At 38.5% G+C, this 21,699-nt stretch overlaps 1 protein-coding gene across 6 annotated transcripts in view; it reads left to right on the top strand.

The window, feature by feature from the left end:
• Nucleotides 1-21,699, top strand: part of ATP7A (ATPase copper transporting alpha) — a 145,294-nt gene that overhangs the window by 93,274 nt on the left and 30,321 nt on the right. For 5 of the 6 annotated variants that reach the window (XM_031660421.1, XM_031660423.1, XM_031660422.1 and 2 more), the window contains 8 exons: nt 4,327-4,490; nt 10,676-10,837; nt 12,711-12,787; nt 12,991-13,216; nt 14,397-14,630; nt 16,166-16,257; nt 17,264-17,391; nt 21,417-21,571. In XM_031660421.1, the coding sequence (XP_031516281.1) occupies nt 4,327-4,490; nt 10,676-10,837; nt 12,711-12,787; nt 12,991-13,216; nt 14,397-14,630; nt 16,166-16,257; nt 17,264-17,391; nt 21,417-21,571 (1,238 nt within the window). The remainder of the gene's footprint in view (nt 1-4,326; nt 4,491-10,675; nt 10,838-12,710; nt 12,788-12,990; nt 13,217-14,396; nt 14,631-16,165; nt 16,258-17,263; nt 17,392-21,416; nt 21,572-21,699) is intronic. The other variant, XM_031660425.1, reaches the window with a different exon arrangement.

Raw genomic sequence — 21,699 nt, 5'->3', positions numbered from 1 at the left:
AATAAGTTTGTTTAGAATTACATTGTTCTCTTTGCTTGTGGTAAAAATGTTCACAAGTTACTTAATATTGTATACAAGTGTTAATTTTAGGCTACAAATCTTAGAAAATGTATACCACAGTTTTTTAAATTCAGTCACATTCAGATGTTTTGGCTTATTAATTTGCACTCATATTTATAGACTTCCCAGTATAGCACAGTAGATTTGTTAACCATAAAGATATGTGATGATGGCCAGGCACACTGACTCGCACCTGTAATCCCAGCACTTTGGGAGGCCTAGGTGGGCAGATCGCCTGAGGTCAGGAATTCAAGACCAGCCTGGCCAACATGGTGAAACCCTATCTCTACTAAAAATGCAAAAATTAGCCAGGTGTAGTGCCGCATGCCTGGAGTCCCAGCTACTCGGGAGGCTGAGGCAGGAGAATCGCTTGAACCTGAGAGGCAGAGGTTGCAGTGAGCTGAGATTGTGCCAGCTACTGCACTCCAGCCTGTGCGACAGGTCAAGACTTCATCTCAAAATAAAAAAAAAAAAAAAAAAAAAAAAGAAAGAAAGAAAAAAAGATATGTGATGAGTTTTCATGAGATCAAAGTCATAGATTTGGTACTTTGGCTGCCCTAGCGCTAGGTGTCTTAATGATACATATGGTTAGTCACAGAGCTAAATAAAGAAGTGTGGAGGCCGGGCGCGGTGGCTCAAGCCTGTAATCCCAGCACTTTGGGAGGCCGAGACGGGCGGATCACGAGGTCAGGAGATCGAGACCATCCTGGCTAACACGGTGAAACCCCGTCTCTACTAAAAATACAAAAAACTAGCCGGGCGAGGTGGCAGGCGCCTGTAGTCCCAGCTACTCCGGAGGCTGAGGCAGGAGAATGGCGTAAACCCGGGAGGCGGAGCTTGCAGTGAGCAGAGATCTGGCCAATGCACTCCAGCCCGGGCTACAGAGCAAGACTCCGTCTCAAAAAAAAAAAAAAAAAAAAAAGAAGTGTGGACTAGTATAAGCTTATCCCCACTATTAAGAACATTACTTAAAATGTACATAGTAATCACCTCACCTCATATATTAATATTAAGGGCAGAACATTGTTATAACAAAATGTATGGTATACAGAGCCATCTTCAGTTCAATATTACCTTGTCTGCATTCTATGATTTCTGCTTCAGTTTAGCCTCCATTCTTTCTAACTGGGATGCACTCAAAGCTAAAGCTTCTATTATTCTTTTTTAGATTAATTTAAAAAGAAAAGGAGGGAGGTTGCCAAGCAAATGAAAGCAAAAAGAAGCATTCAAGGTTTCTATTTAATTTAAGAACCAACTATTTTGGGGCAATTCAGAAATAACCTTCTTCATGAGACAAGCAATGCCTATGCCAGTTACAATTTTTTTTTAAGTCTGTTAAGCTGATTCTTCTAATTACTTCCATATTATCCCTTTTACAACCTCTTAGCCCAGTTAGAAATAACTTTAGCCTAGGTGGAGTCACTACATTCACTTTTTTTTTTTGACTAAGTAGCATTGGTCTTCTCTCAATTTAGTCTGCATTATACATATATATATATATATATAAAAAATATGTTATATATAAATATATAAATGTATATTAATATAATATAGAAATATATGAAATATATATGTAATTTATATTTTGAGACAAGTCTCACTCTGTTGCCCAGGCTGGAGTACAATGGGACCATCTTGGCTTACTGCAACCTCTGCCTCCTGGGTTCAAGCGATTTTCCTGCCTTAGCCTCCCTAATAGCTGGGACTACAGGTGTGTGCCACCATGCCTGGCTAATTTTTGTATTTTTAGTAGAGACAGAGTTTTACTATGTTGGCCAGGCTGGTCTTGAACTCCTGACCTCGATCCACCCACCTGGGCCTCCTAAAGTGCTAGGATTACAGGCATGAGCCACTGTACCTGGCCCTGCATTATATTTTAAGAAATGAATAGAAAGAGTTCTTATGATCGTTTGAAGAGTTTTTTAAACTATCTGCAATTTACATAAGTATTGAACTTATGATTTCGGCATTTGAAAAATCAAATTTTCCCTTCTATTTCTGTTTGCCCATAGATTACATTCAGCTGAAGCAAAAAGATTTTTTCCTACTTTCTCTATACCTTTCCCATATTACTGACACTTCCCCATGAACTGATCACCTGAATTGTTTGATACCAGCAAAGCCCAAAATGTAAGCACTTTATATAGAAAAATTAGATTATATTAGGTATTTTGTTTTCTTTTTTTCACCGTGTATACGTTTATCTATTTTTTTAATTTTTAATTTTTGTGAGTATATAGTAGGTGTGTATATTTATAGGGTACATGAGATGTTTTGATACAAACATACAATGCATAATAATCACATCATGGAAAATGGGGTATCCATCCCTTCAAGCATTTATCCTTTGTGTTATAAACAATTCAGTTATACTCTGTTACTTTTAAATGTACAATTAAATTATGATTGACTATAGTCACACTGTTGTGCTATCAAATACTAGGTCCTATTCATTCTTTTTCTTTGTACCCATTAACCATCCCCACTTCCCCTTACACCCTCCACTATTCTGTTTACTTATTTAAAGCTATTAAATTAATATTTAATCATTTTTTCTTTTTTATCAAACCTCAGACTTGACCTATGGACTGTTGATCACCATTCCCTGCAGGTAGCCATCAAATGCCACAGATTCCTAGAAAGAGCTTTATTTTTGCTATGTAGAATTAATTTTCTTCCTGGCAATGACAGCATTAGCTGGCCTAGAAAAGTGGAATGGTTGTTTAAAAAAAGGTTTGCACTAGTGAACAGCATGACTGCCATAAAATGAACTCCTTTTTTTGGTTAGCAAGTTGCGTGGGACTTTTTTTCTAGGAATAAGAGCTTTTTAGATTACTGTGTGTCAGACACTAAAACCTGATAATTTAAATAAATGACTATTATTTGATAGTATTATAATGTGTATGTTGGTATATTTTTGGATTCTTTGCTACAATTATGATTTCATAAGTGCATGAACTCCTTTCTCTATTTTTTTTTTTTTGAGACAGGATCCTACTCCGTCACACATGGTGCATTGCAGTGGCATGAACACTGCTTACTGCAGCCTCGACCTCCCAGGCTCAAGTGATCTTCCCACCTCAGCTTCCTGAGTAGCTGAGACCACAGGCATGCACCACCATGCCCAGCTAATTTTTGTATTTTTTTGTAGAGACAGGATTTTGCCATATTGCACAGGCTGGTGTCAAACTCCTGGACTCAAGCGATCCGCCCTTCTCAGCCTCCCGAAGTTTTGGGATTGCAGGCATGAGCAGTCATGCCCAGCCGAGTCCCTTTCTCTAGTACTCTGTCTTATTAATTTCTAAAAATGCTTTATATGTACAAGATACAGTCTCAAGCAATTGCAATTCATAGGCCATATTTGGATCCAAGTCAAACAAAAAACTGTTAAACTAGTAAACAGTTATAAGACAATTGTAAAAATGTGAATACTGGCCGGGCGCGGTGGCTCAAGCCTGTAATTCCAGCACTTTGGGAGGCCGAGAGGGGCGGATCACGAGGTCAGGAGATCGAGACCATCCTGGCTAACACGGTGAAACCCCGTCTCTACTAAAAAAAAATACAAAAAGCTAGCTGGGTGAGGTGGCGGGCGCCTGTAGTCCTAGCTACTCGGGGGGCTGAGGCAGGAGAATGGCGTGAACCCGGGAGGCGGAGCTTGCAGTGAGCTGAGATCCGGCCACTGCATTCCAGCCTGGGTGATAGAGCGACACTTCGTCTCAAAAAAAAAAAAAAAAGTGAATACTGCCTGGATATTTGATGATATTGAATAATTGTTTTAGGTGTGAAAATGGTATTTTGGTTTTTTAAAAAGAGTCTGTATTTTTTAGAGGTACATATTTAAATATTTACACATGAAATGATGTGATGTCTGGGACTTGCTTCAGCATAATCTGGGTAGAGGGCAGTGAGTGGTGGGTGTAGGAATGTATATGAAATAAGGTTAGCCAAGTATTATGAAGCAAGGTGATAGGTACATCAAGTTTATTATGTTCTTATACACACACACACGCACACACACACACACACATAATTGAAAATTTCCATAATAAAAAGTTTAAGAAAAATGAGGCAATCTTTTGGAATAGTTCTAATTGCTTGGGGTCAAGACTGGTATAAAAGTTAAATAATAAATTTCTCCAGATTCACTTTAATCCTTTCATACTTAAGAGAAATCCTTTCATATTTGAGAATATTAAAAGGTAATTATAACATTACTCTTTTTAAAAAGAATGTTACCTGTATTGTTTTTCTTATCAATGCTCTTAGGAATATATTCTATACTTGTGGCCCTGATGGCTGGCAAGGCAGAAGTAAGGTATAATCCTACTGTTATACAACCCCCAATGATAGCAGAGTTCATCCGAGAGCTTGGATTTGGAGCCACTGTGATAGAAAATGCTGATGAAGGAGATGGTGTTTTGGAACTTCTTGTAAGTAAGAATTTTTGTGTGATTAATAAAATTTCCAGAAAAAAACTTGGTAAGGTTCAGAGAAGAGTTGTGAAGATAATTAAAGGTGGGGAAAATAAGATATGATTAAAATTAAGGAAACTGGAAAATGGAAGGATAAGGTATGATTTAATGGTACTCTTCAAGCATGGAATGTAAAAAGATAATTGTCATATCTCTATTAACCAAAAAAGAATTGGGTTTGAATGAATAAATGAAAATTAACTTTTAAAATACAGTATGATTCCTATCTAGTAGCATGTAATTGAATAAATTCCAGATGCATTAAAGACTCAAATTTTATAAAGTCTTAAAACCCGGTGTAAGGCATATTGATTTAAAGTGATCACTTTCTCCAACCCAGCAAATCAGCTGCTAGGATTCTTTCCTGTGGAAATATGATCATATATGGCTGGGCAGGGTGGCTCACACCTGTAATCCCAGCACTTTGGGAGGCTGAGGTGGGTGGATTACTTGAGGTCAGGAGTTCGAGACCAGCCCGGTCAACATGGTGAAACCCCATCTCTATGAAAAATACAAAAATTAGCCAGGTGTGATGGTGTGCTCCTGTAGTCCCAGCTACTCTGGAGGCTGAGGCATGAGAATCACTTAAACCCAGGCGGCGGAGGCTGCAGTGAGCTGAGATCACACCACTGCACTCCAGCTTGGGTGACAGAATGAGACTTTGTTTTTTTTAAAAAAAGGAATATGAATATTCATAAGATTATATTTATTATATAATTTTAAGAGCAAAAATTTAGAACCAATCTATATTAAATGTCCTTTAATAGGGAATGTTTAAATAAATTATGTATAGACATACTGTAGAATACAATACGTATGTTAAAAGAGTAAAATAAATCAATATTAACTGACAAGTAAAGATATCTAGGACAGGCCGGGCGCGGTGGCTCAAGCCTGTAATCCCAGCACTTTGGGAGGCCAAGGCGGGCGGATCACGAGGTCAGGAGATCGAGACCATCCTGGCTAACACGGTGAAACCCCGTCTCTACTAAAAAATACAAAAAACTAGCCGGGCGAGGTGGCGGGCACCTGTAGTCCCAGCTACTCCGGAGGCTGAGGCAGGAGAATGGCGTAAACCCGGGAGGCAGAGCTTGCAGTGAGCTGAGATCTGGCCACTGCACTCCAGCCTGGGCGACAGAGCGAGACTCCGTCTCAAAAAAAAAAAAAAAAAAAAAAAAAGATATCTAGGACATATTATTTACTTAAGCAAAACAAGTTGCAGTGTAATACTTGTGGCATAATCCCATTTAGTAAAAAATGCAAAACTACATGTATATGTACTTACGTATGTATATAAACACCTAGAGAAAGGACTAGTGTATACACATGATTAACAGTGTTTATCTCAGGAAGAGAGTGGGATTGAGGGAGAAGAGCAAAGAGAAACTTGCATCGTTTCAACACTGAAAATTTTACAGCTAGAATGTATTTATTTGTATAATTAAAAAAATTAACCTTGTACCAAAATAAGTTCCAGTTTAAGCAAAAATTTGAATGTAGGCTGGGTGTGGTGACTCACGCCTGTAATCTCAGCATTTTGGGAGGTTGAGGTGGGAGGATCACTTGAGCCCAGGAGTTCACGACCAGCCCAGGCAACAGGTAAAACCCCACCTCTACAAAAAGTAAAAATTTAGGCCAGTCGTGGTGGCTCATGCCTGTAATCCCAGCACTTTGGGAGGCCGAGGTGGGTAGATCACCTGAGGTCAGGAGTTCAAGACCAGCCTGACCAACATGGTGAAACCCCTCTCTACTAAAAATACAAAAATTAACTGGGTGTGGTGGCGCGCGCCTGTAATCTCAGCTATTCGGGAGGCTGAGGCGTGAGAATTGTTTGAACCTGGGAGGTGGAAGTTGCACTGAGCCAAGACTGTGCCACTGCACTCCAGCCTGGGCGACACAGTGGGATTCTATCTCAAAAAATTAAAAAATAAAAATAAGAATAAAAATTAAGTAAAACTTTAGCGAGATGTGGTGGCATGTACCTGTAGTCCCAGCTACTGGGGAAGCTGAGGTGGGAGGATTGCTTGAGCCTGGGAGGTTGAGGCTGCAGTGAGCTGTGTTCATGCCACTGCACTCCAGCCTAGGGGACGGAGCAAGACCTTGCCCACCTCCCAAAATTGAATGTAAATAATGAAATCATGAAATTACTAGAAGAAATATTTGGAGCATTTTTTTTCAATATTATGAAACTTTCAGACATACAGAAAAGTCAGAAGAATTGTACAGTAGATACCCTATATACACCAGCTGGATTCTACAATTAATATTTTACTGTATTTGCTTTATCATACATCAGTCCATCAATTCATCACTGAAATACTTTTAGACTCACAAGGAAGTACAAAAATAGTACAGAAAATTTCCATGTAGCCTTCATCTAGCTTTTCCCAATGATAACATCTAATTCATTTATACAACAATATTAGAGGCCGGGCGCAGTGGCTCATGCCTGTAATCCCAGCACTTTGGGAAGCCGAGGTGGGTGGATCACCTGAGGTCAGGAGTTCAAGACCAGCCTGGCCAACATGGTGAAATCCTGTCTCTACTAAAAATACAAAAAATTAGCCAGGCATGGTGGCATGCGCCTATAATCCCAGATACTCAGGAAGCTGAGGCAGGAGAATTGCTTGAACCTGGGAGGCGGAGGTTGCAGTGGGCCAAGATCATGCCATTGCACTCCAACCTGGGCAACAACAGTGAAACTCCTTCTTACCAAAGAAAAAAAAAAGAGAAAAAAACAATATTGGAGTAGGAAGCGTTTTTCTAAAATATGATACAAAACCGATAAAAGAAAAGATTAATAGATTGATGAATTCAGATACCTAAACATTTCTTCTTGGGAGGAAAACACTGAATGGAAAGTCAAAAGGCAATTAAAACAATTATAATTCATATCATAGATGAAGGTTAATTTTCTTCATATATGAAGAACTTTTATACATCAATAAGACAAACGTCATCAACCCAAAATTTCTTTTTGATGATAAGGGATGTGAACTGACAGTTCACAGAAAAGCAAAAACGATACCTCTTAAACATGAAAAGATGTTCAACTTCATTTGTAATGAGTAAAGCAAATTAAAATGGCACTGAAGTACCATTTTCACCTATTGGATTGGTAAAGTTAACAATTTTGTTAACACTGTGTTTTTGATCTCTCATGTATTGCTGGTGGAGTGTACATTGATACAAGCTGCCAATATCTGTCAAAGGTGAAATTGCACATAGCCTTTGCGATTTGGCAATATCTGTCAAAGGTGAAATTGGACACAGCCTTTGCCTCAGAGGTTCCACTTGTAGAAATTTATCCAACAGACATGTTTGCATATGTATGAAATGATATATATGCAAAGATGTTCATTATAGTATTGTTTACAATAGCAAAAGATAGGGAAAAACTAAATTTCAGTCATTAGGGACTAAATACATTATGATACATCCATATCATGGGATACTGAGTAGATATTAAAAAGAATGATAAAGAATGAGTAGGCTTTTATATGTTTTTAAGGATTGAAAAATAATAGCTTTTTTGAAATACCATAAAACTCACCTTTTTAAAGTGTACAACCCAGTGCATTTTAGTATATTCACAGACTGTGCAACTATCACCACTATCTGATTTCAAAACATTTTCATCCCCATTAAAATAAAACTCATTAGTAGTCATTCTTTAGTCCTAATCTCTTACCTGTACTGGTTCTGCTCTCTCTGCCCTAGGCAACCACTAATCTACTTTATATTTGTATAGATTTGCCTATTCTGGACATTTCATATAAATGGAATAATATAATATGTGGTCCTTTGTAACCGACTTCTTTTATTTACCATAGTGTATTCATGGTTGATCCGTGTTCTAGCATGTATCATTACTGCATTCCTTTGTATTACCAAATAATATTCTGGTGTATGAATATACTACATTTTGTTGATTTATTCATCAGTTTATGGACAATTGGGTTGTTTCCACTTTATGAATATTGCTGCTATTGTAAGTAATGCTGCTATGAACATTCATGTACAAGTTTTTGTGTGAACTTATGTTTTTAATTCCCTTGGGGATATACCTAGAAGTGGAATTACTAAGTCATCTAGTAACTCTATATTTAGCCTTTTAAGGGACTGCCAAACTTTTTCTAAAGCAGCTGTATCATTTCATATCCCCACCAACATTGTATTGACGTTCCAATTGTTCCATATACATGTCAACACTTGCTACTACCTTTTTATTATAGCCATCTCAGTGGAAGCGAACTGGTATCTCATTTTGGTTTTGATTTGCATTTCCCTGATGACTAATCATGTTGAGTATCTCTTCTTGTGCTTATTGGCCTTTCATAAATGTTCTTTGGAGAAACAATTCGAATTTTTGCCTTTTTTTTTGTTTGTTTGAGACGGAGCCTCGCTCTGTCGCCCAGGCTGGAGTGCAATGGCGCGATCTCGGCTCACTGCAAGCTCTGCCTCCCAGGTTCACACCATTCTCCTGCCTCAGCCTCCCGAGTAGCTGGGACTACAGACGCCCGCCGCCACGCCCGGCTAATTTTTTTGTATTTTTAGTAGAGACGGGGGTTTCACCATGCTGCCAGGATGGTCTCGATCTCCTGACCTTATGATCCACCCGCCTCAGCCTCCCAAAGTGCTGGGATTGCTGGCGTGAGCCACCGCGCCTGACCATTTTTGCCCATTTTTAATTGGATTGTTTGTCTTTTTATTACTGAGTTGTAAGAATATGTATTCTAGATACAAGTCCCTTATCTGATATATGATTTTCAAATATTTTCTCCCATTCTGGTATTGTCTCTTTACTTCCTTGGTGGTGTTGTTTAGAACACAGAAGTTTTCTGGGCACAGCGTAGGTGCATGTGCATATATTTATGAGGTATATGAGATGTTTTGATACACGCATGCAATGAGTAACAAACACATATAAAATGGGGTATCCATCCCCTCAAGCATTTATCCTTTGTGTTACAGATAATCCATTTATACTCTTTTAGTTATTTTTAAATGTATGATTAAGTTATTATTGACTATATTCATCCTGTTGTGCTATGAAATACTATGTCTTATTCATTCTATTTTTTTGTACTCCATCTTGTTTTCTTGAATAAATGCTTCCTAGATTGCTGCAAACTTTTGTTTGATTTCCAGATTTCTGGAAAAAGATGGTTCTTACAATTTCTGCCCGTTTTCTCATGGCTTTTACAGAGAGAATTTTAGAGGTCTTACTGCACCATTTGCACTGATATCCCTTCAGCAGATATTCTTGAATAAATCCTTCTTAATTTGTGGTATGCCCTTTGGTCAATTTCCAGAGTATTTCAATGGCTATTTTTTGATACTTTTGTCAGTTTTATCATTGCTTTTTGAGGAAAGGATTTGCTGAGCTCCTCACACAGTCATTCTAGAAGTCATGCCCATCCATCTTAGAATTTAATGCCCAGCTAAACTATAACCCCACTCAAGATATAGGGAAAAATACATTTTTTAGACATAAATAGTCAAAACACTTTTGCCATCCATTAACTTCACTAAAAGTTATACTAGTGGTTATATACTTCAGCAGGATGAAAAAAAAAATCCAGAGGGAAGCAAGACTTTGGATACAAGAAACAATAATAAATGTCAAATCCTCTATCACTGAGTAGTAGTGACAGGAATTGGGAGACTTTTAATGAGATCCTTTTCTATCTGGGACCATATATTTGTTGAATGTGGTATAAAAATGATATCCTAATGATCGTATCTAAAGCATACAAGTAGTGCAATTAAGATCTTGTGTGGCAATCCCATGAGTCCTTTTGTGAAAAGTGGTAACTCGGGCTGGGCACAGTGGATCACTTGTCAGGAGTTCGAGACCAGCCTGGCCAACATGGTGAAACCCCGTCTCTACAAAAAAGACAAAAGAATTAGCCGGGCATGGTAGAACATGCCTGTAACCCCAGCTACTTAAGAGGCTGAGGCAGGAGAATCACTTGAACCTGGGAGGCTGAGGTTGCAGTGAGCCGAGATTGCGCCGCTGTATTCCAGCCTGGGTGACAGAGCAAGAGCCTCTGTCTGGAAAAAAAAAAAAAAAAAAGATAACTCATGTTTAATGGTGGAAAAAGTATATTCCTGAATAATAAATGCTTTGTCTTTAACAGGTGAGAGGAATGACGTGTGCCTCCTGCGTACATAAAATAGAGTCGAATCTCACAAATCACAGAGGGATCCTGTACTGCTCCGTGGCCTTGGCAACCAACAAAGCACATATTAAATATGACCCAGAAATTATTGGTCCCAGAGATATTATCCATACAATTGAAGTAAGTGCCAAGAATTTATGTTTCTGTGTTCTTACCTATTTAATCAGCATTCCCATGAATCATTTCTGGTTTGCATCAGATAGAGGCAATGAAAAAAAAATCTAACTCCTTTGAATACTTCAAACAAGATCTGTCTCAAAATTTAATGTAAATGTGTCTGCTTTTTTTTTTTTTTTTGGTCTTTTTCAGGAAAAGTTAGGCAAAGGTACATTTACACTATTAATCAGGAGCAAACAAGTTAGAACCACAAAACACGCAAAATATTTAGAAAATGAAAATAAAGTATAATTTGTTATAAATAAGATTCATAGTAGTTACTAAGAAAGTGAAGAATCCTGCTTGATGGCTTTTTGTTTGTTAGGTCAAAACAAAAGACCTATTTTTAAGTTAAAGTAAGAAATTTAAAGACCAAACCCAGCTGGACATAGTGGCTCATGCCTATAATCTCAGCATTTTGGGAGGCCTAGACGGCAGAATCACTTGAGGCCAGGAGTTCAAGACCATCCTGGGCAACATAGTGAGACCCTGTCTCTGCAACAAAAATGAAAATAATTAGCCAGGTGTGGCGCCACGCACCCATAGTGTTAGTCACACGAGAAGCAGAGGTAGGAGGATTGCTTAAGCCCAGGAGTTCAAGGTTACCATGAGAGAGACCCTGTCTCTAAAACAAACAACACAACCCTTTCTTTGTGACAGATTCATCCTGTGTTCTTCAATAAATCTTAAGTGGTAATACATGTGAATGTATTTTAAAAGTTTCAGTATGCTATAGAATTGGTGTTCAAGTGATTTAAAGCATCTTAATGGTTCAATTAAGATCCTATTAGTATAGATGACATTACCATTACCATTTTTGTGAAACTAGTGTTACTGAGTACCTACTATGTGCCGGTTACCAAGACTGCAAAGCTTCAACCCTTAATTGCCACAGCAATGTGGTCATACTCATTATGGAGTTGAGGAAACCCAGATTAAGAGAAGTTAAGTTACTTATCAGAGTCACATAGCTAGTAACTGTCATAACTGGGATTTGAGCCTAATTACTCTGACTCCAAAGCTCATGCTTGTTCTATTCACTGTGCACTGCCAACAAATGTAAGATGGCAGCATTTCCCCTAGCAGTTGGAAATACAATGTGTATTACTATCTATGGTCAGATAAGTCTTGCTTAGGGGTAGTTTCCTTTTTATACTTTGTTTTATTGGGGAAAATGATTTTTGTTCATGTTCTTTTTCTGATAAAACAAGAATAAATACTGCATATGCAAGGCCTTGAATAATCTATTTAGTATGGTGCTAGCTTTTTTTTTTTTTTTTTTCCTGAGACAGAGTCTTACTCTGTTGCCCAGGCTGGAGTGCAGTAGCGCGATCTCAGCTCACTGCAACCTCTGCCTCCTGGGTTCAAGTGATTCTCCTGCCTCAGCTTCCCGAGTAGCTGGGATTACAGGCACCTGCCCCTACGCCCAGCTAATTTTTTGTATTTTTAGTAGAGACCGGTGCTCTCGAACTCCTGACATTGTGATTTGCCTGCCTCGGCCTCCCAAAGTGCTGGGATTACAGGCATGAGCCACCATGCCCAGCCTGGTGCTAGCTTTTATGGCCTATTAATGAGAACCTCTACTGAGGACAGTTGTACTTGAGTTAAACTGTTATATATAGGATAGGTATTAACTAGAATTAAGGAAATATTCACTTCTTTGATGAAAGTTTGGAAATAAAGGCAATCAAGAACAGGAAGCACATCTTCATCTTTGTATTCCCCAGAGTGACTTGCCCTCAGTAATGGAACTGTTCTTAATGACAATACCATGGCTTAGAATTTCTGTACCCAACGTATGTTCACTGAAATAATTTTTTCTCATGAATTTCCTTAGAGCTTAGGTTTTGAAGCTTCTTTGGTCAAGAAGGATCGGTCAGCAAGTCACCTAGACCATAAACGAGAAATAAGACAGTAAGTACTTTTAGAGTGTCAGTAAGAAACAAATTTTGACTCCTTATTACAAGTTTAACATCCTTTTTGCATGTCAGTTTTTATAATATCATCCTTATACTGGATGAAATGGTCACAATGTGTATCTCTCTATAGTATATAGAATCTTTACCTGTTAGCTATTTATGACCATTATTTTTCTTTTTTTATTTTTTCCATATAAGATGGAGGCGGTCTTTTGTTGTGAGTCTGTTTTTTTGTATTCCTGTAATGGGACTGATGATATATATGATGGTTATGGACCACCACTTTGCAACTCTTCACCATAGTCAAAACATGAGTAAAGAAGAAATGATCAACCTTCATTCTTCTATGTTCCTGGAGCGCCAGATTCTTCCAGGATTGTCCATTATGAATTTGCTGTCCTTTTTATTGTGTGTACCTGTACAGGCAAGTGAATTGTTAGCAAATATATTTGTTAATAATGAAAAATAAGCAAAATTTGGCAGGCAAGGTTTTATTTTCAACTACAAAACTGATGTTAGCCAGAAGTCTGATCATTTTATGCCATATGCTTTACAAAAATAATCTTCAACTGAGTAGTTATTTAAGTAGATAATAGACGCCATTTAACCCCTAAGAAAGAGGTCAAGTTTTTTGGATTTGGTATTTATATCTACTACTGTATATAACGTTATTTTATTTTTAAATTTTTATTTATCTATTTTTTTTTTTAGAGATGGGGTTTTGCTCTGTCACCCAGGCTGGAATACAGTGGTACAAGCACAGCTCACTGCAGTCTTGAACTCCTGGGCTCAGGCAGTCCTTCTGCCTCAGCCTTCTGAGTAGCTAGGACTTACAGGCACTAGCCACTGCACCCAGCTCAATGACTTTATTTTTGTTATTTCTTCCTGGCACTTCAGTTCATTACTTTCTGTATGTTTTAAACTCTTTTTTCGAGATAAACTTTTACTGAGGAATAGAATACTTCTATCAAATAAATATTTTCCTTTATCTGATCCTTATAAAAGGCAATAATGATTTTTTAAAACATCTTAGTTTCTCTGTTTTAATGAAATAAGCTTTCCAGTTATATTTACCAACAAAAACAGCCAACAGATTTCATAGCTTGTGATACACCACTTAGTTTGAGTTTTGGAAAGATGGGTGAGTTTTATACAAAAAAAAGTAACTCCTTTCCTAGTTCCTGTTTTTGCTGGCCTCAGAAAGAAAAATCTGCTTGGTGTGATGGCTCATGCCTGTAATCCCAGCTACTTGGGAGGCCGAGGCAGGAGGGTTGCTTGAGGCCAGGAGTTTGAGACCAGCCTGGGCAACATAGCAAGACCGTCTCTTAAAAAAAAAAAAAAAAATGGAAGAAACATCTGATTTTCCTTGTATTATGGAATATCCATTGGATCGTAGATGATAGCCCCCACAGGCTTATGCAGCAATTTGAATACCTCCCTCTGCATGTACATCTATTGAAATACAAACATGATTGTTTTGGCTTAATCTCCTTCTAGTGTTTATGGGTTAGCTGAAAGCCAAAGAAAATGACTATTGATACTTTAAGTTGTTGATACATATATGAATTTTTAAAAATTCATTGATTATCATTCCTATATTGCAGTTTTTCGGAGGCTGGTACTTCTACATTCAGGCTTATAAAGCACTGAAGCATAAGACAGCAAATATGGACGTACTGATTGTGCTGGCAACCACCATTGCATTTGCCTACTCTTTGGTTATTCTTCTAGTTGCAATGTATGAAAGAGCCAAAGTGAACCCTATTACTTTCTTTGACACACCCCCTATGCTGTTTGTGTTTATTGCACTAGGCCGATGGCTGGAACATATAGCAAAGGTAAAGTAAGAAAGGGTGACATTTGTTAAAATGTTGGGTGGATAAATGACCATAGTATTTTTTAGGCCAATCCTTGGAAATACATGTTTTTATGTAGTTAACCATTTACTGAAAGACGTATTTTCATTTTGGCAATATTTTAAGTTAAATATCCATTTAGAAGATTTACCAAATATGGAATTAATACTGTAGATTGTACAGTATGTCTGTTTATTTTAAGAGAGACAAATGAGAAATACTTATCACTTGTTTACTTACATCACATTATTAATTGAAAATTGACATGACCACATGGTTTAAAATAATGATAGAAAAAATTCACCCATATTCCCTTGCTATAATGTAAATCATTTTCTAATTCCATTCTACATACCTTTCTATTTAACAGAGTTGCAAATATAGTATTCATGCTACTTTGTACCCTTAACACTGTAAAGTTTTTCCCCATTTTTGCAGTCTAGATAATTATCTAATATTTCTGAGTAAGTCTGTCATGTCAGTTTGCTTTAATTTACTAAACCATTCAGGTATTTTTCACCATTAGATTGTTTCTAATTTTTTATTTTTAGATAATCCTGCATTGAACATATTCATGTCTAATAGTCATTTCCATTGAGCTAATATCTTGGAAGACATTACAGAGGATGTGATTACTGGGTTAAAGGGCAGAAATATTTCTCTGGTTCATGCTACAAGTTGTAACAGTTTTTGCCAGCAGGGGTACATCAGTGAAGTATTTTTACTACAACTTCACCAGCATTGCATCCCCCCCAAATTCTTGCTAAGTTAATAGACATTAAATGGTATTACAGGGTTACTTTAGTTTGTGTTTCTTCCAGTAATGGTGGGGATAAACATTTTTTCATCATCGGATGTTTATATTCCTTTTGAATGATTTGCCTGTATATGTCCTTTGCCTGTGTGTTTATTGGGTTCCTCATGTTTTTCTTATTAATTTATATAATTTCTTCATAAATTATCCCTAATAATACTTTTAAAAATATTTTGTGTACTTTTAGGCTGGGCGTGGTGGTTCATGCCTGTAATCCCAGCACTTTGGGAAGCCGAGGTGGGCAGATCACAATGTCAGGAGTTTGAGACCAGCCTGGCCAACATGGTGAACCCCATCTCTACTAAAAATACAAAAATTAGCCAGGCGTGTAATCTCAGCTACTCGGGAGGCTGAGGCAGGAGAATTGCTTGAACCCAGGAGGCAGAGATTGCAGTGAGCCGAGATCACGCTACTGTACTGCATCCTGGGTAACAGAGTGAGACTCTGTCTCAAAAAAATAAATAAATAAAAAATAAAATATTTTGTGTACTTTATCTTTTTGAAGTGAAACATTTTCTAGTGAAACATTTTGAAGTAAAACATTCAAACATTTTGAAGTGAAACATTTTCATATTAATTTTTGAACAAATTAATATTCCTAAAGCTGTCTTTTGGGTAAATGCTAAAGATTGTATTTTTATTTTAGTTAAGACTTGAACTTTTTCTTCCTTAGCATTTTCAATGTGTTTGTTTTAATTTATAGGGCAAAACATCAGAGGCTCTTGCAAAGCTAATTTCACTACAAGCTACAGAAGCAACCATTGTAACTCTTGATTCTGATAATATCCTTCTCAGGTATTTATCTTCCCTCTTCCCTCTTCTCTTTTTTTAACTTCTTAAGAAAAATTTCAGATATACACAGAAGTAGAAAAAGGACTATCATGAATTCACATAATCTGTCTCCCAGATATAAAAATTATCCACATTTTGCCATGCTTCATCTATCCATTTTATCTTTCTTTCTTGTTGCAGTAGTATTAAACCAAATGTCAGTCATATTGTTTTACTGCTAAATAGTCTGTATTATCTCTAAAAAGGATATATTCTGGTATAACTATACTACCATATTGTACCTAACAAAATGAACATTAATTCCTTAATGTCACCTAAGACCCAGTTCATATTCATGTTTCTCCTGTTGTCTCCAAAATGTTTTAAGTCTCTTTGCCTGAAATAGAATTCAAACAAGATCCATGCATCATCGCATTTGACTATCATATGACTTATGTTCTTTTAATCTAAAACAGTACCTCCCTTCTTTCTTTTCATTCTCCTTCCTTCCCTCCTGCCCCCAAAACAATTGACTTGTTGAAGAAATAGCCATCAGTTGTTCTGTAGAATATCCCACAATCTGAATTTATCTCTTTGCTTCCTTTTGGTTTCATTTAACTTGTTCTATAACTCCTGTGTTACTTGTAAATTGGAAGATAAAGCTAAAGACTTGATTAGATTTCAATCTTTTGTATTTCTCATTTTTATACTCATAAAATTGTTTAGGCAAAATTACATAATAAATAAAGTTTTAGTTAAATGAAACCTATTACATTATTTTTTAAAACTTCCATTTTTTAACAATGACTGTTCAAAAAAATATTTAGAGTGCCTACTTTGTGCTAGCTACTGTACTGTTCATTAACAGTAAGCAAGACTGACATACTAGTTCCTAGCTTAAATGTTGGTTCTAGCTTCCATTGGTAGTAATTATGGAGCCACAAGCTTGACGTGAACTAAAGAGCTTGCATGGAGAGGTCAGGGTAGGAAGCATATTATAATGGTGCTTTTTATGTTAACTTATATCCAGTGAAGAACAAGTGGATGTAGAACTTGTACAACGTGGAGATATCATTAAAGTAGTTCCAGGAGGCAAATTTCCAGTGGATGGTCGTGTTATTGAAGGACATTCTATGGTAGATGAGTCCCTCATCACAGGTATGTTCTTTCAAAGGATCATGACCAAAATGTTAAGAAGAATAGACATGAAAGATGAAGCACTTTTTGTCGAAGCTATGAATACATAAATTATGAACAAATAAAATAAGTTCTTTTAAGACTGTATTAAATCAGTTTCCTCAGATTTACTTTGTGGCTTTAGTTATGCTATTAGTCCATTTTCACATTGCTATGAAGAAATACCTGAAACTGGGTAATTTATAAAACAAAGAAGTTTAATTGACTCACAGTTCCACATGTCTGGGGAGGCCTCAGGAAACTTGTAATCATGGTGGAGGAAAAGGGGAAGCAAGGACCTTCTTCACAAGGCAGCAGGAGAGAGAAGTGCTAGCAGGGGAAATGCCAGATGCTTATAAAACCATAAGGTTTCATGAGAACTCACTATCATGAGAACAACATAGGGGAAACTGCCCCCATGATTCAATCACCTCCCCTCCTCGACATGTGGGGATTACAATTTGAGATGAGATTTGGGTGGAGACACAGAGCCAAACCATATCATGCCACCCTTGACCCCTCCCAAATGTCATGTCTTTTCACATTTCAAAACCAATCATGCCTTCCCAACAGTCCCCCAAAGTCTTATTTCAGCATTAACTCAAAAGTCCACAATCTAAACTCTCATCTGAGACAAGTCAAGTCCCTTCCACCTATGAGACTGTAAAATCAAAAACTATTTCCTTCCAAGATACAATGTGAGTACAGGCATTGGATAAATGCTCTCATTCCAAATGGGAGAAATTGGCCACAACAAAGGGGCTACAGGCCCCATGCAAGTCTAAAATCCATTGGGGCAGTCATTAAATCTTAATAAATCTTAAAGCTCCAAAATGATCTCCTTTGACTTCATGTCTCACATCCAGGTCATGCTGATGCAAGAAGAAGTAGGCTCCCAAAGTCTTGGTCAGATCTACCCCTGTGGCTTTGCAGGGTACAGCCCCCCAAAATGGCTGGTTTCACAGGCTGGTGTTGAGTGTCTGTGGCTTTTCCAGGTGCACAGTACAAGCTGTTGGTGAATCTCTACCATTCTGTGGTCTGGAGGATAGTGGCCCTCTTCTCACAGCTCCACTAGGCAGTGCCCCATTGGGGACTCTGTGTAGGGGCTCCAGACTCACATTTCCCTTCTGTACTGCCCTAGCAGAGGTTTTCCATGATGGCTCCTCCCCTGCAGCAGACTTCTGCCTGGACATCCAGGCATTTCCATACATCCTCTGAAATCTAGGCAGAGATTCCCAAACTTCAGTTCTTTACTTCTGTGCACCTGCAGGCCCAATGCCACATGGAAGCTGCCAAGGCTTGGGGCTTGCACCCTCTGAAGCAATGGCCTGAGTTTTACCTTGACTCCTTTTAGCCCTGACTGGAGCTGAAGCTGCTGGGATGCAGGATACCATGTCACTAAGGCTGCACAGAGCATCAGAGGCCCTGGTTCCCAGCCCACAAAATCATTTTTTCTCCTAGGCCTCAGGGCCTGTGATGGGAGGGGCTACTGCCAAGATCTCTGACATGTCCTGGAGATGTTTTTCCCATTGTCTTGGTGATTAACATTTGGCTCCTCATTACTTATGCAAATTTCTGCAGCCAGCTTGAATTTCTCCCCAGAAAATGGGTTTTTCTTTTCTATTGCATTGTCAGGCTGCAAATTTTCGAAGCCTTTATGCTCTGCTTCCCTTTTAAACGTAATTTCCAGTTTCAAACCATCTCTTTGTGAACACATAAAACTGAATGCTTTCAGAATAATGCAGGTCACATCTTGAATGCTTTGCTGCTGAAAAAATTTCTTCTGCCAGGTATCATAAATCATCTCTCTCAAGTTCACTATTCCACAGATCTCTAGGGTGGGGACAAAATGCCACCCATCTCTTTTCTAAAGCATAGCATGAGGGACCTTTACTCCAGTTTCCAATAAGTTCCTCATCTCCATCTGAGACCACCTCAGCCTGAACTTCATTGTTCACATGACTATCAGCATTTTGATCAAAACCATTCAACAAGTTTGGCTGGGTGCAGTGGCTCATGCCTGTAATCCCAGCACTTTTGGGAGGCCGAGGCTGGTGGATCACTTAAGGTCAGGAGTTTGAGACCAGCCTGACTAACATGGTGAAACCCCTTCTCTACTAAAAATATAAAATTAGCTGGGTTTGGTGGAGCGTGCCTGTAATCCCAGCTACTTGGGAGGATGGGGCAGAAGAATCACTTGAACTCAAGAAGCAGGGGTGGCAGTGAGCCGAGATTGCGCCATTGCACTCCAGCCTGGGCAAGAAGTGCGAAACTCTGTTACAGAAACAAAAAAACAAAACAAAAAAAGCCAAAACCATTCACCAAGTTTCTATGAAGTTCCAAACTTTCCCACATTTTCCTGTCTTTTTCTGAGCCCTCCAAACTGTTCCAGCCTCTGCCCATTACCCAGTTCCAAAGTCGCTTCCACATTTTCAAGTATCTTTATAGCAGTGCCCTACTCCCTGTGGTAACAACTTACTCCATTTACTACATTAGTCGGTTTTCACACTGCTCTAAAGAAATATCCAACACTGGGTAATTTATGAAGGAAGGGGGTTTAATTGATTCACAGTTCTGCATGACTGGGAAGGCCTCAGGAAACTTAAAATCTTGGCAGAAGGTGAAAGGGGCAATGACCTTCTTCATAAGGCAACAGAGAGAAGTGCCAGCAGGGGAAATGCCAGACACTTACAAAACCATCAGATCTCGTGAAAACTCACTCATCACAAGAATAGCATGGGGGAAATGGCACCCCATGACTCAATCACCTCCCTCCCTTGACATGTGGGGATTATAGGTCCCTCCCTCAACATGTGGGGATTACAATTAGAGATGAAATTTGGGTGGGGACACAGAGCCAAACCATATCAGCTATTGAAGGCTTTTATCACTGGAGATTATTAGCTACTAGAATGCATAACCAAAGGAAGTTGTCTCAGTTTCCTGTACACCTGATGGACTTTGGCAAATTTTCCTGGGCAAATACCTATTCTGTCTTTCTGCTGTAAAGACTGGTCTAATCTGAGCTATGATACGAGTCCAGGTTTTACACATCAGGGTCTACTCTAAGGGAATAAGCCTGGCATAGTTTTAGAAATCTTAGGTAAAATCTGAAGCAGAACCAAAATGATACCTTTCCCATCTCAACTCTCTGATAGTCCTAGAAGAAACTCAGTTTATGAACCATGTGGAAGTAATGTGGGACTGTGTGTTTCTTCCTTTATTTTATTTTGTTTATTTTGAGACAGGGTCTTACCCTGTCACCCAAGCTGGAGTACAGTGGCACAATCTCGACTCATGGTATCCTCTGCCTCCTGGGCTCAAACAATCCTCCCACCTCAGCCTCCCGTGTACCTGGGACTACAGGCGCATGCCACCATGCCTGGCTAACTTTTGTATTTTTTTTGTACAGATAGGGTTTTGCCATGTTGCCCAGGCTGGTCTTGAACTGCTGAGCTCAAGCCATCTGTCTGCCTCAGCCTCCCAAAGTGCTAGGATTACAGGCATGAGCCACTGTGCCCAACGAGACTGTGTGTTTCTCTATAGGGGTGCTATTGCCAGTTTGGATGGAGCAATTCTTAGTTCTGGGGGACTCTCTTACACACTGTAGTACAATTCAGTGTCCCTGACCCTGGCACTGGCACACTAAATCGAAGTAGTAGCACCCCTTTCCCCATCCCGTGCAGTCATTATTACAAACAAAAACTCCCTCCTACATTTCTAAATGTTCCCTGAGAACAGGTTAAGAACCGATGTTCTAGGACTAGGGTGAAACTCTAAAAGTATCTGCCAACAAGAGCTACCATACAGGTTTTTCCCGTTCAAGGTTTATATTCCTGGCTTTGGCCTAGGGAATTGATACAAGGGAAAGGGGAAAGCAACTTTTACCTAGGCATTTGTTCAGATTCTATTTTATATCTAGATATTTTTGGCAAGTAACAAATAATGATATGTTTCATGATAGTGATCATTTATGCTCCTTAAATGTATCTCTACCCTCCATACAGGGGAGGCAATGCCTGTGGCTAAGAAACCTGGCAGCACAGTGATTGCTGGTTCCATTAACCAGAATGGGTCGCTGCTTATCCGTGCAACTCATGTTGGAGCAGACACAACCCTTTCTCAAATTGTCAAACTTGTGGAAGAGGCACAAACATCAAAGGTAACTTAACTCCCTAGGAGAAACAAACTATTTTCTTTAAAGCCTTCTCAGTATAAATCACCTAGTTTTTACGTTTTCCGATAAAAATTTTAGTTGCATTAATATGGAGTTTGTTTGTTTTTGCTTTG

The sequence above is a fragment of the Papio anubis genome, chromosome X (genome assembly GCF_008728515.1).
Source record: "Papio anubis isolate 15944 chromosome X, Panubis1.0, whole genome shotgun sequence".
Classification (NCBI taxonomy): domain Eukaryota; kingdom Metazoa; phylum Chordata; class Mammalia; order Primates; family Cercopithecidae; genus Papio; species Papio anubis.
This window is presented reverse-complemented; position numbering and strand designations above follow the sequence as displayed.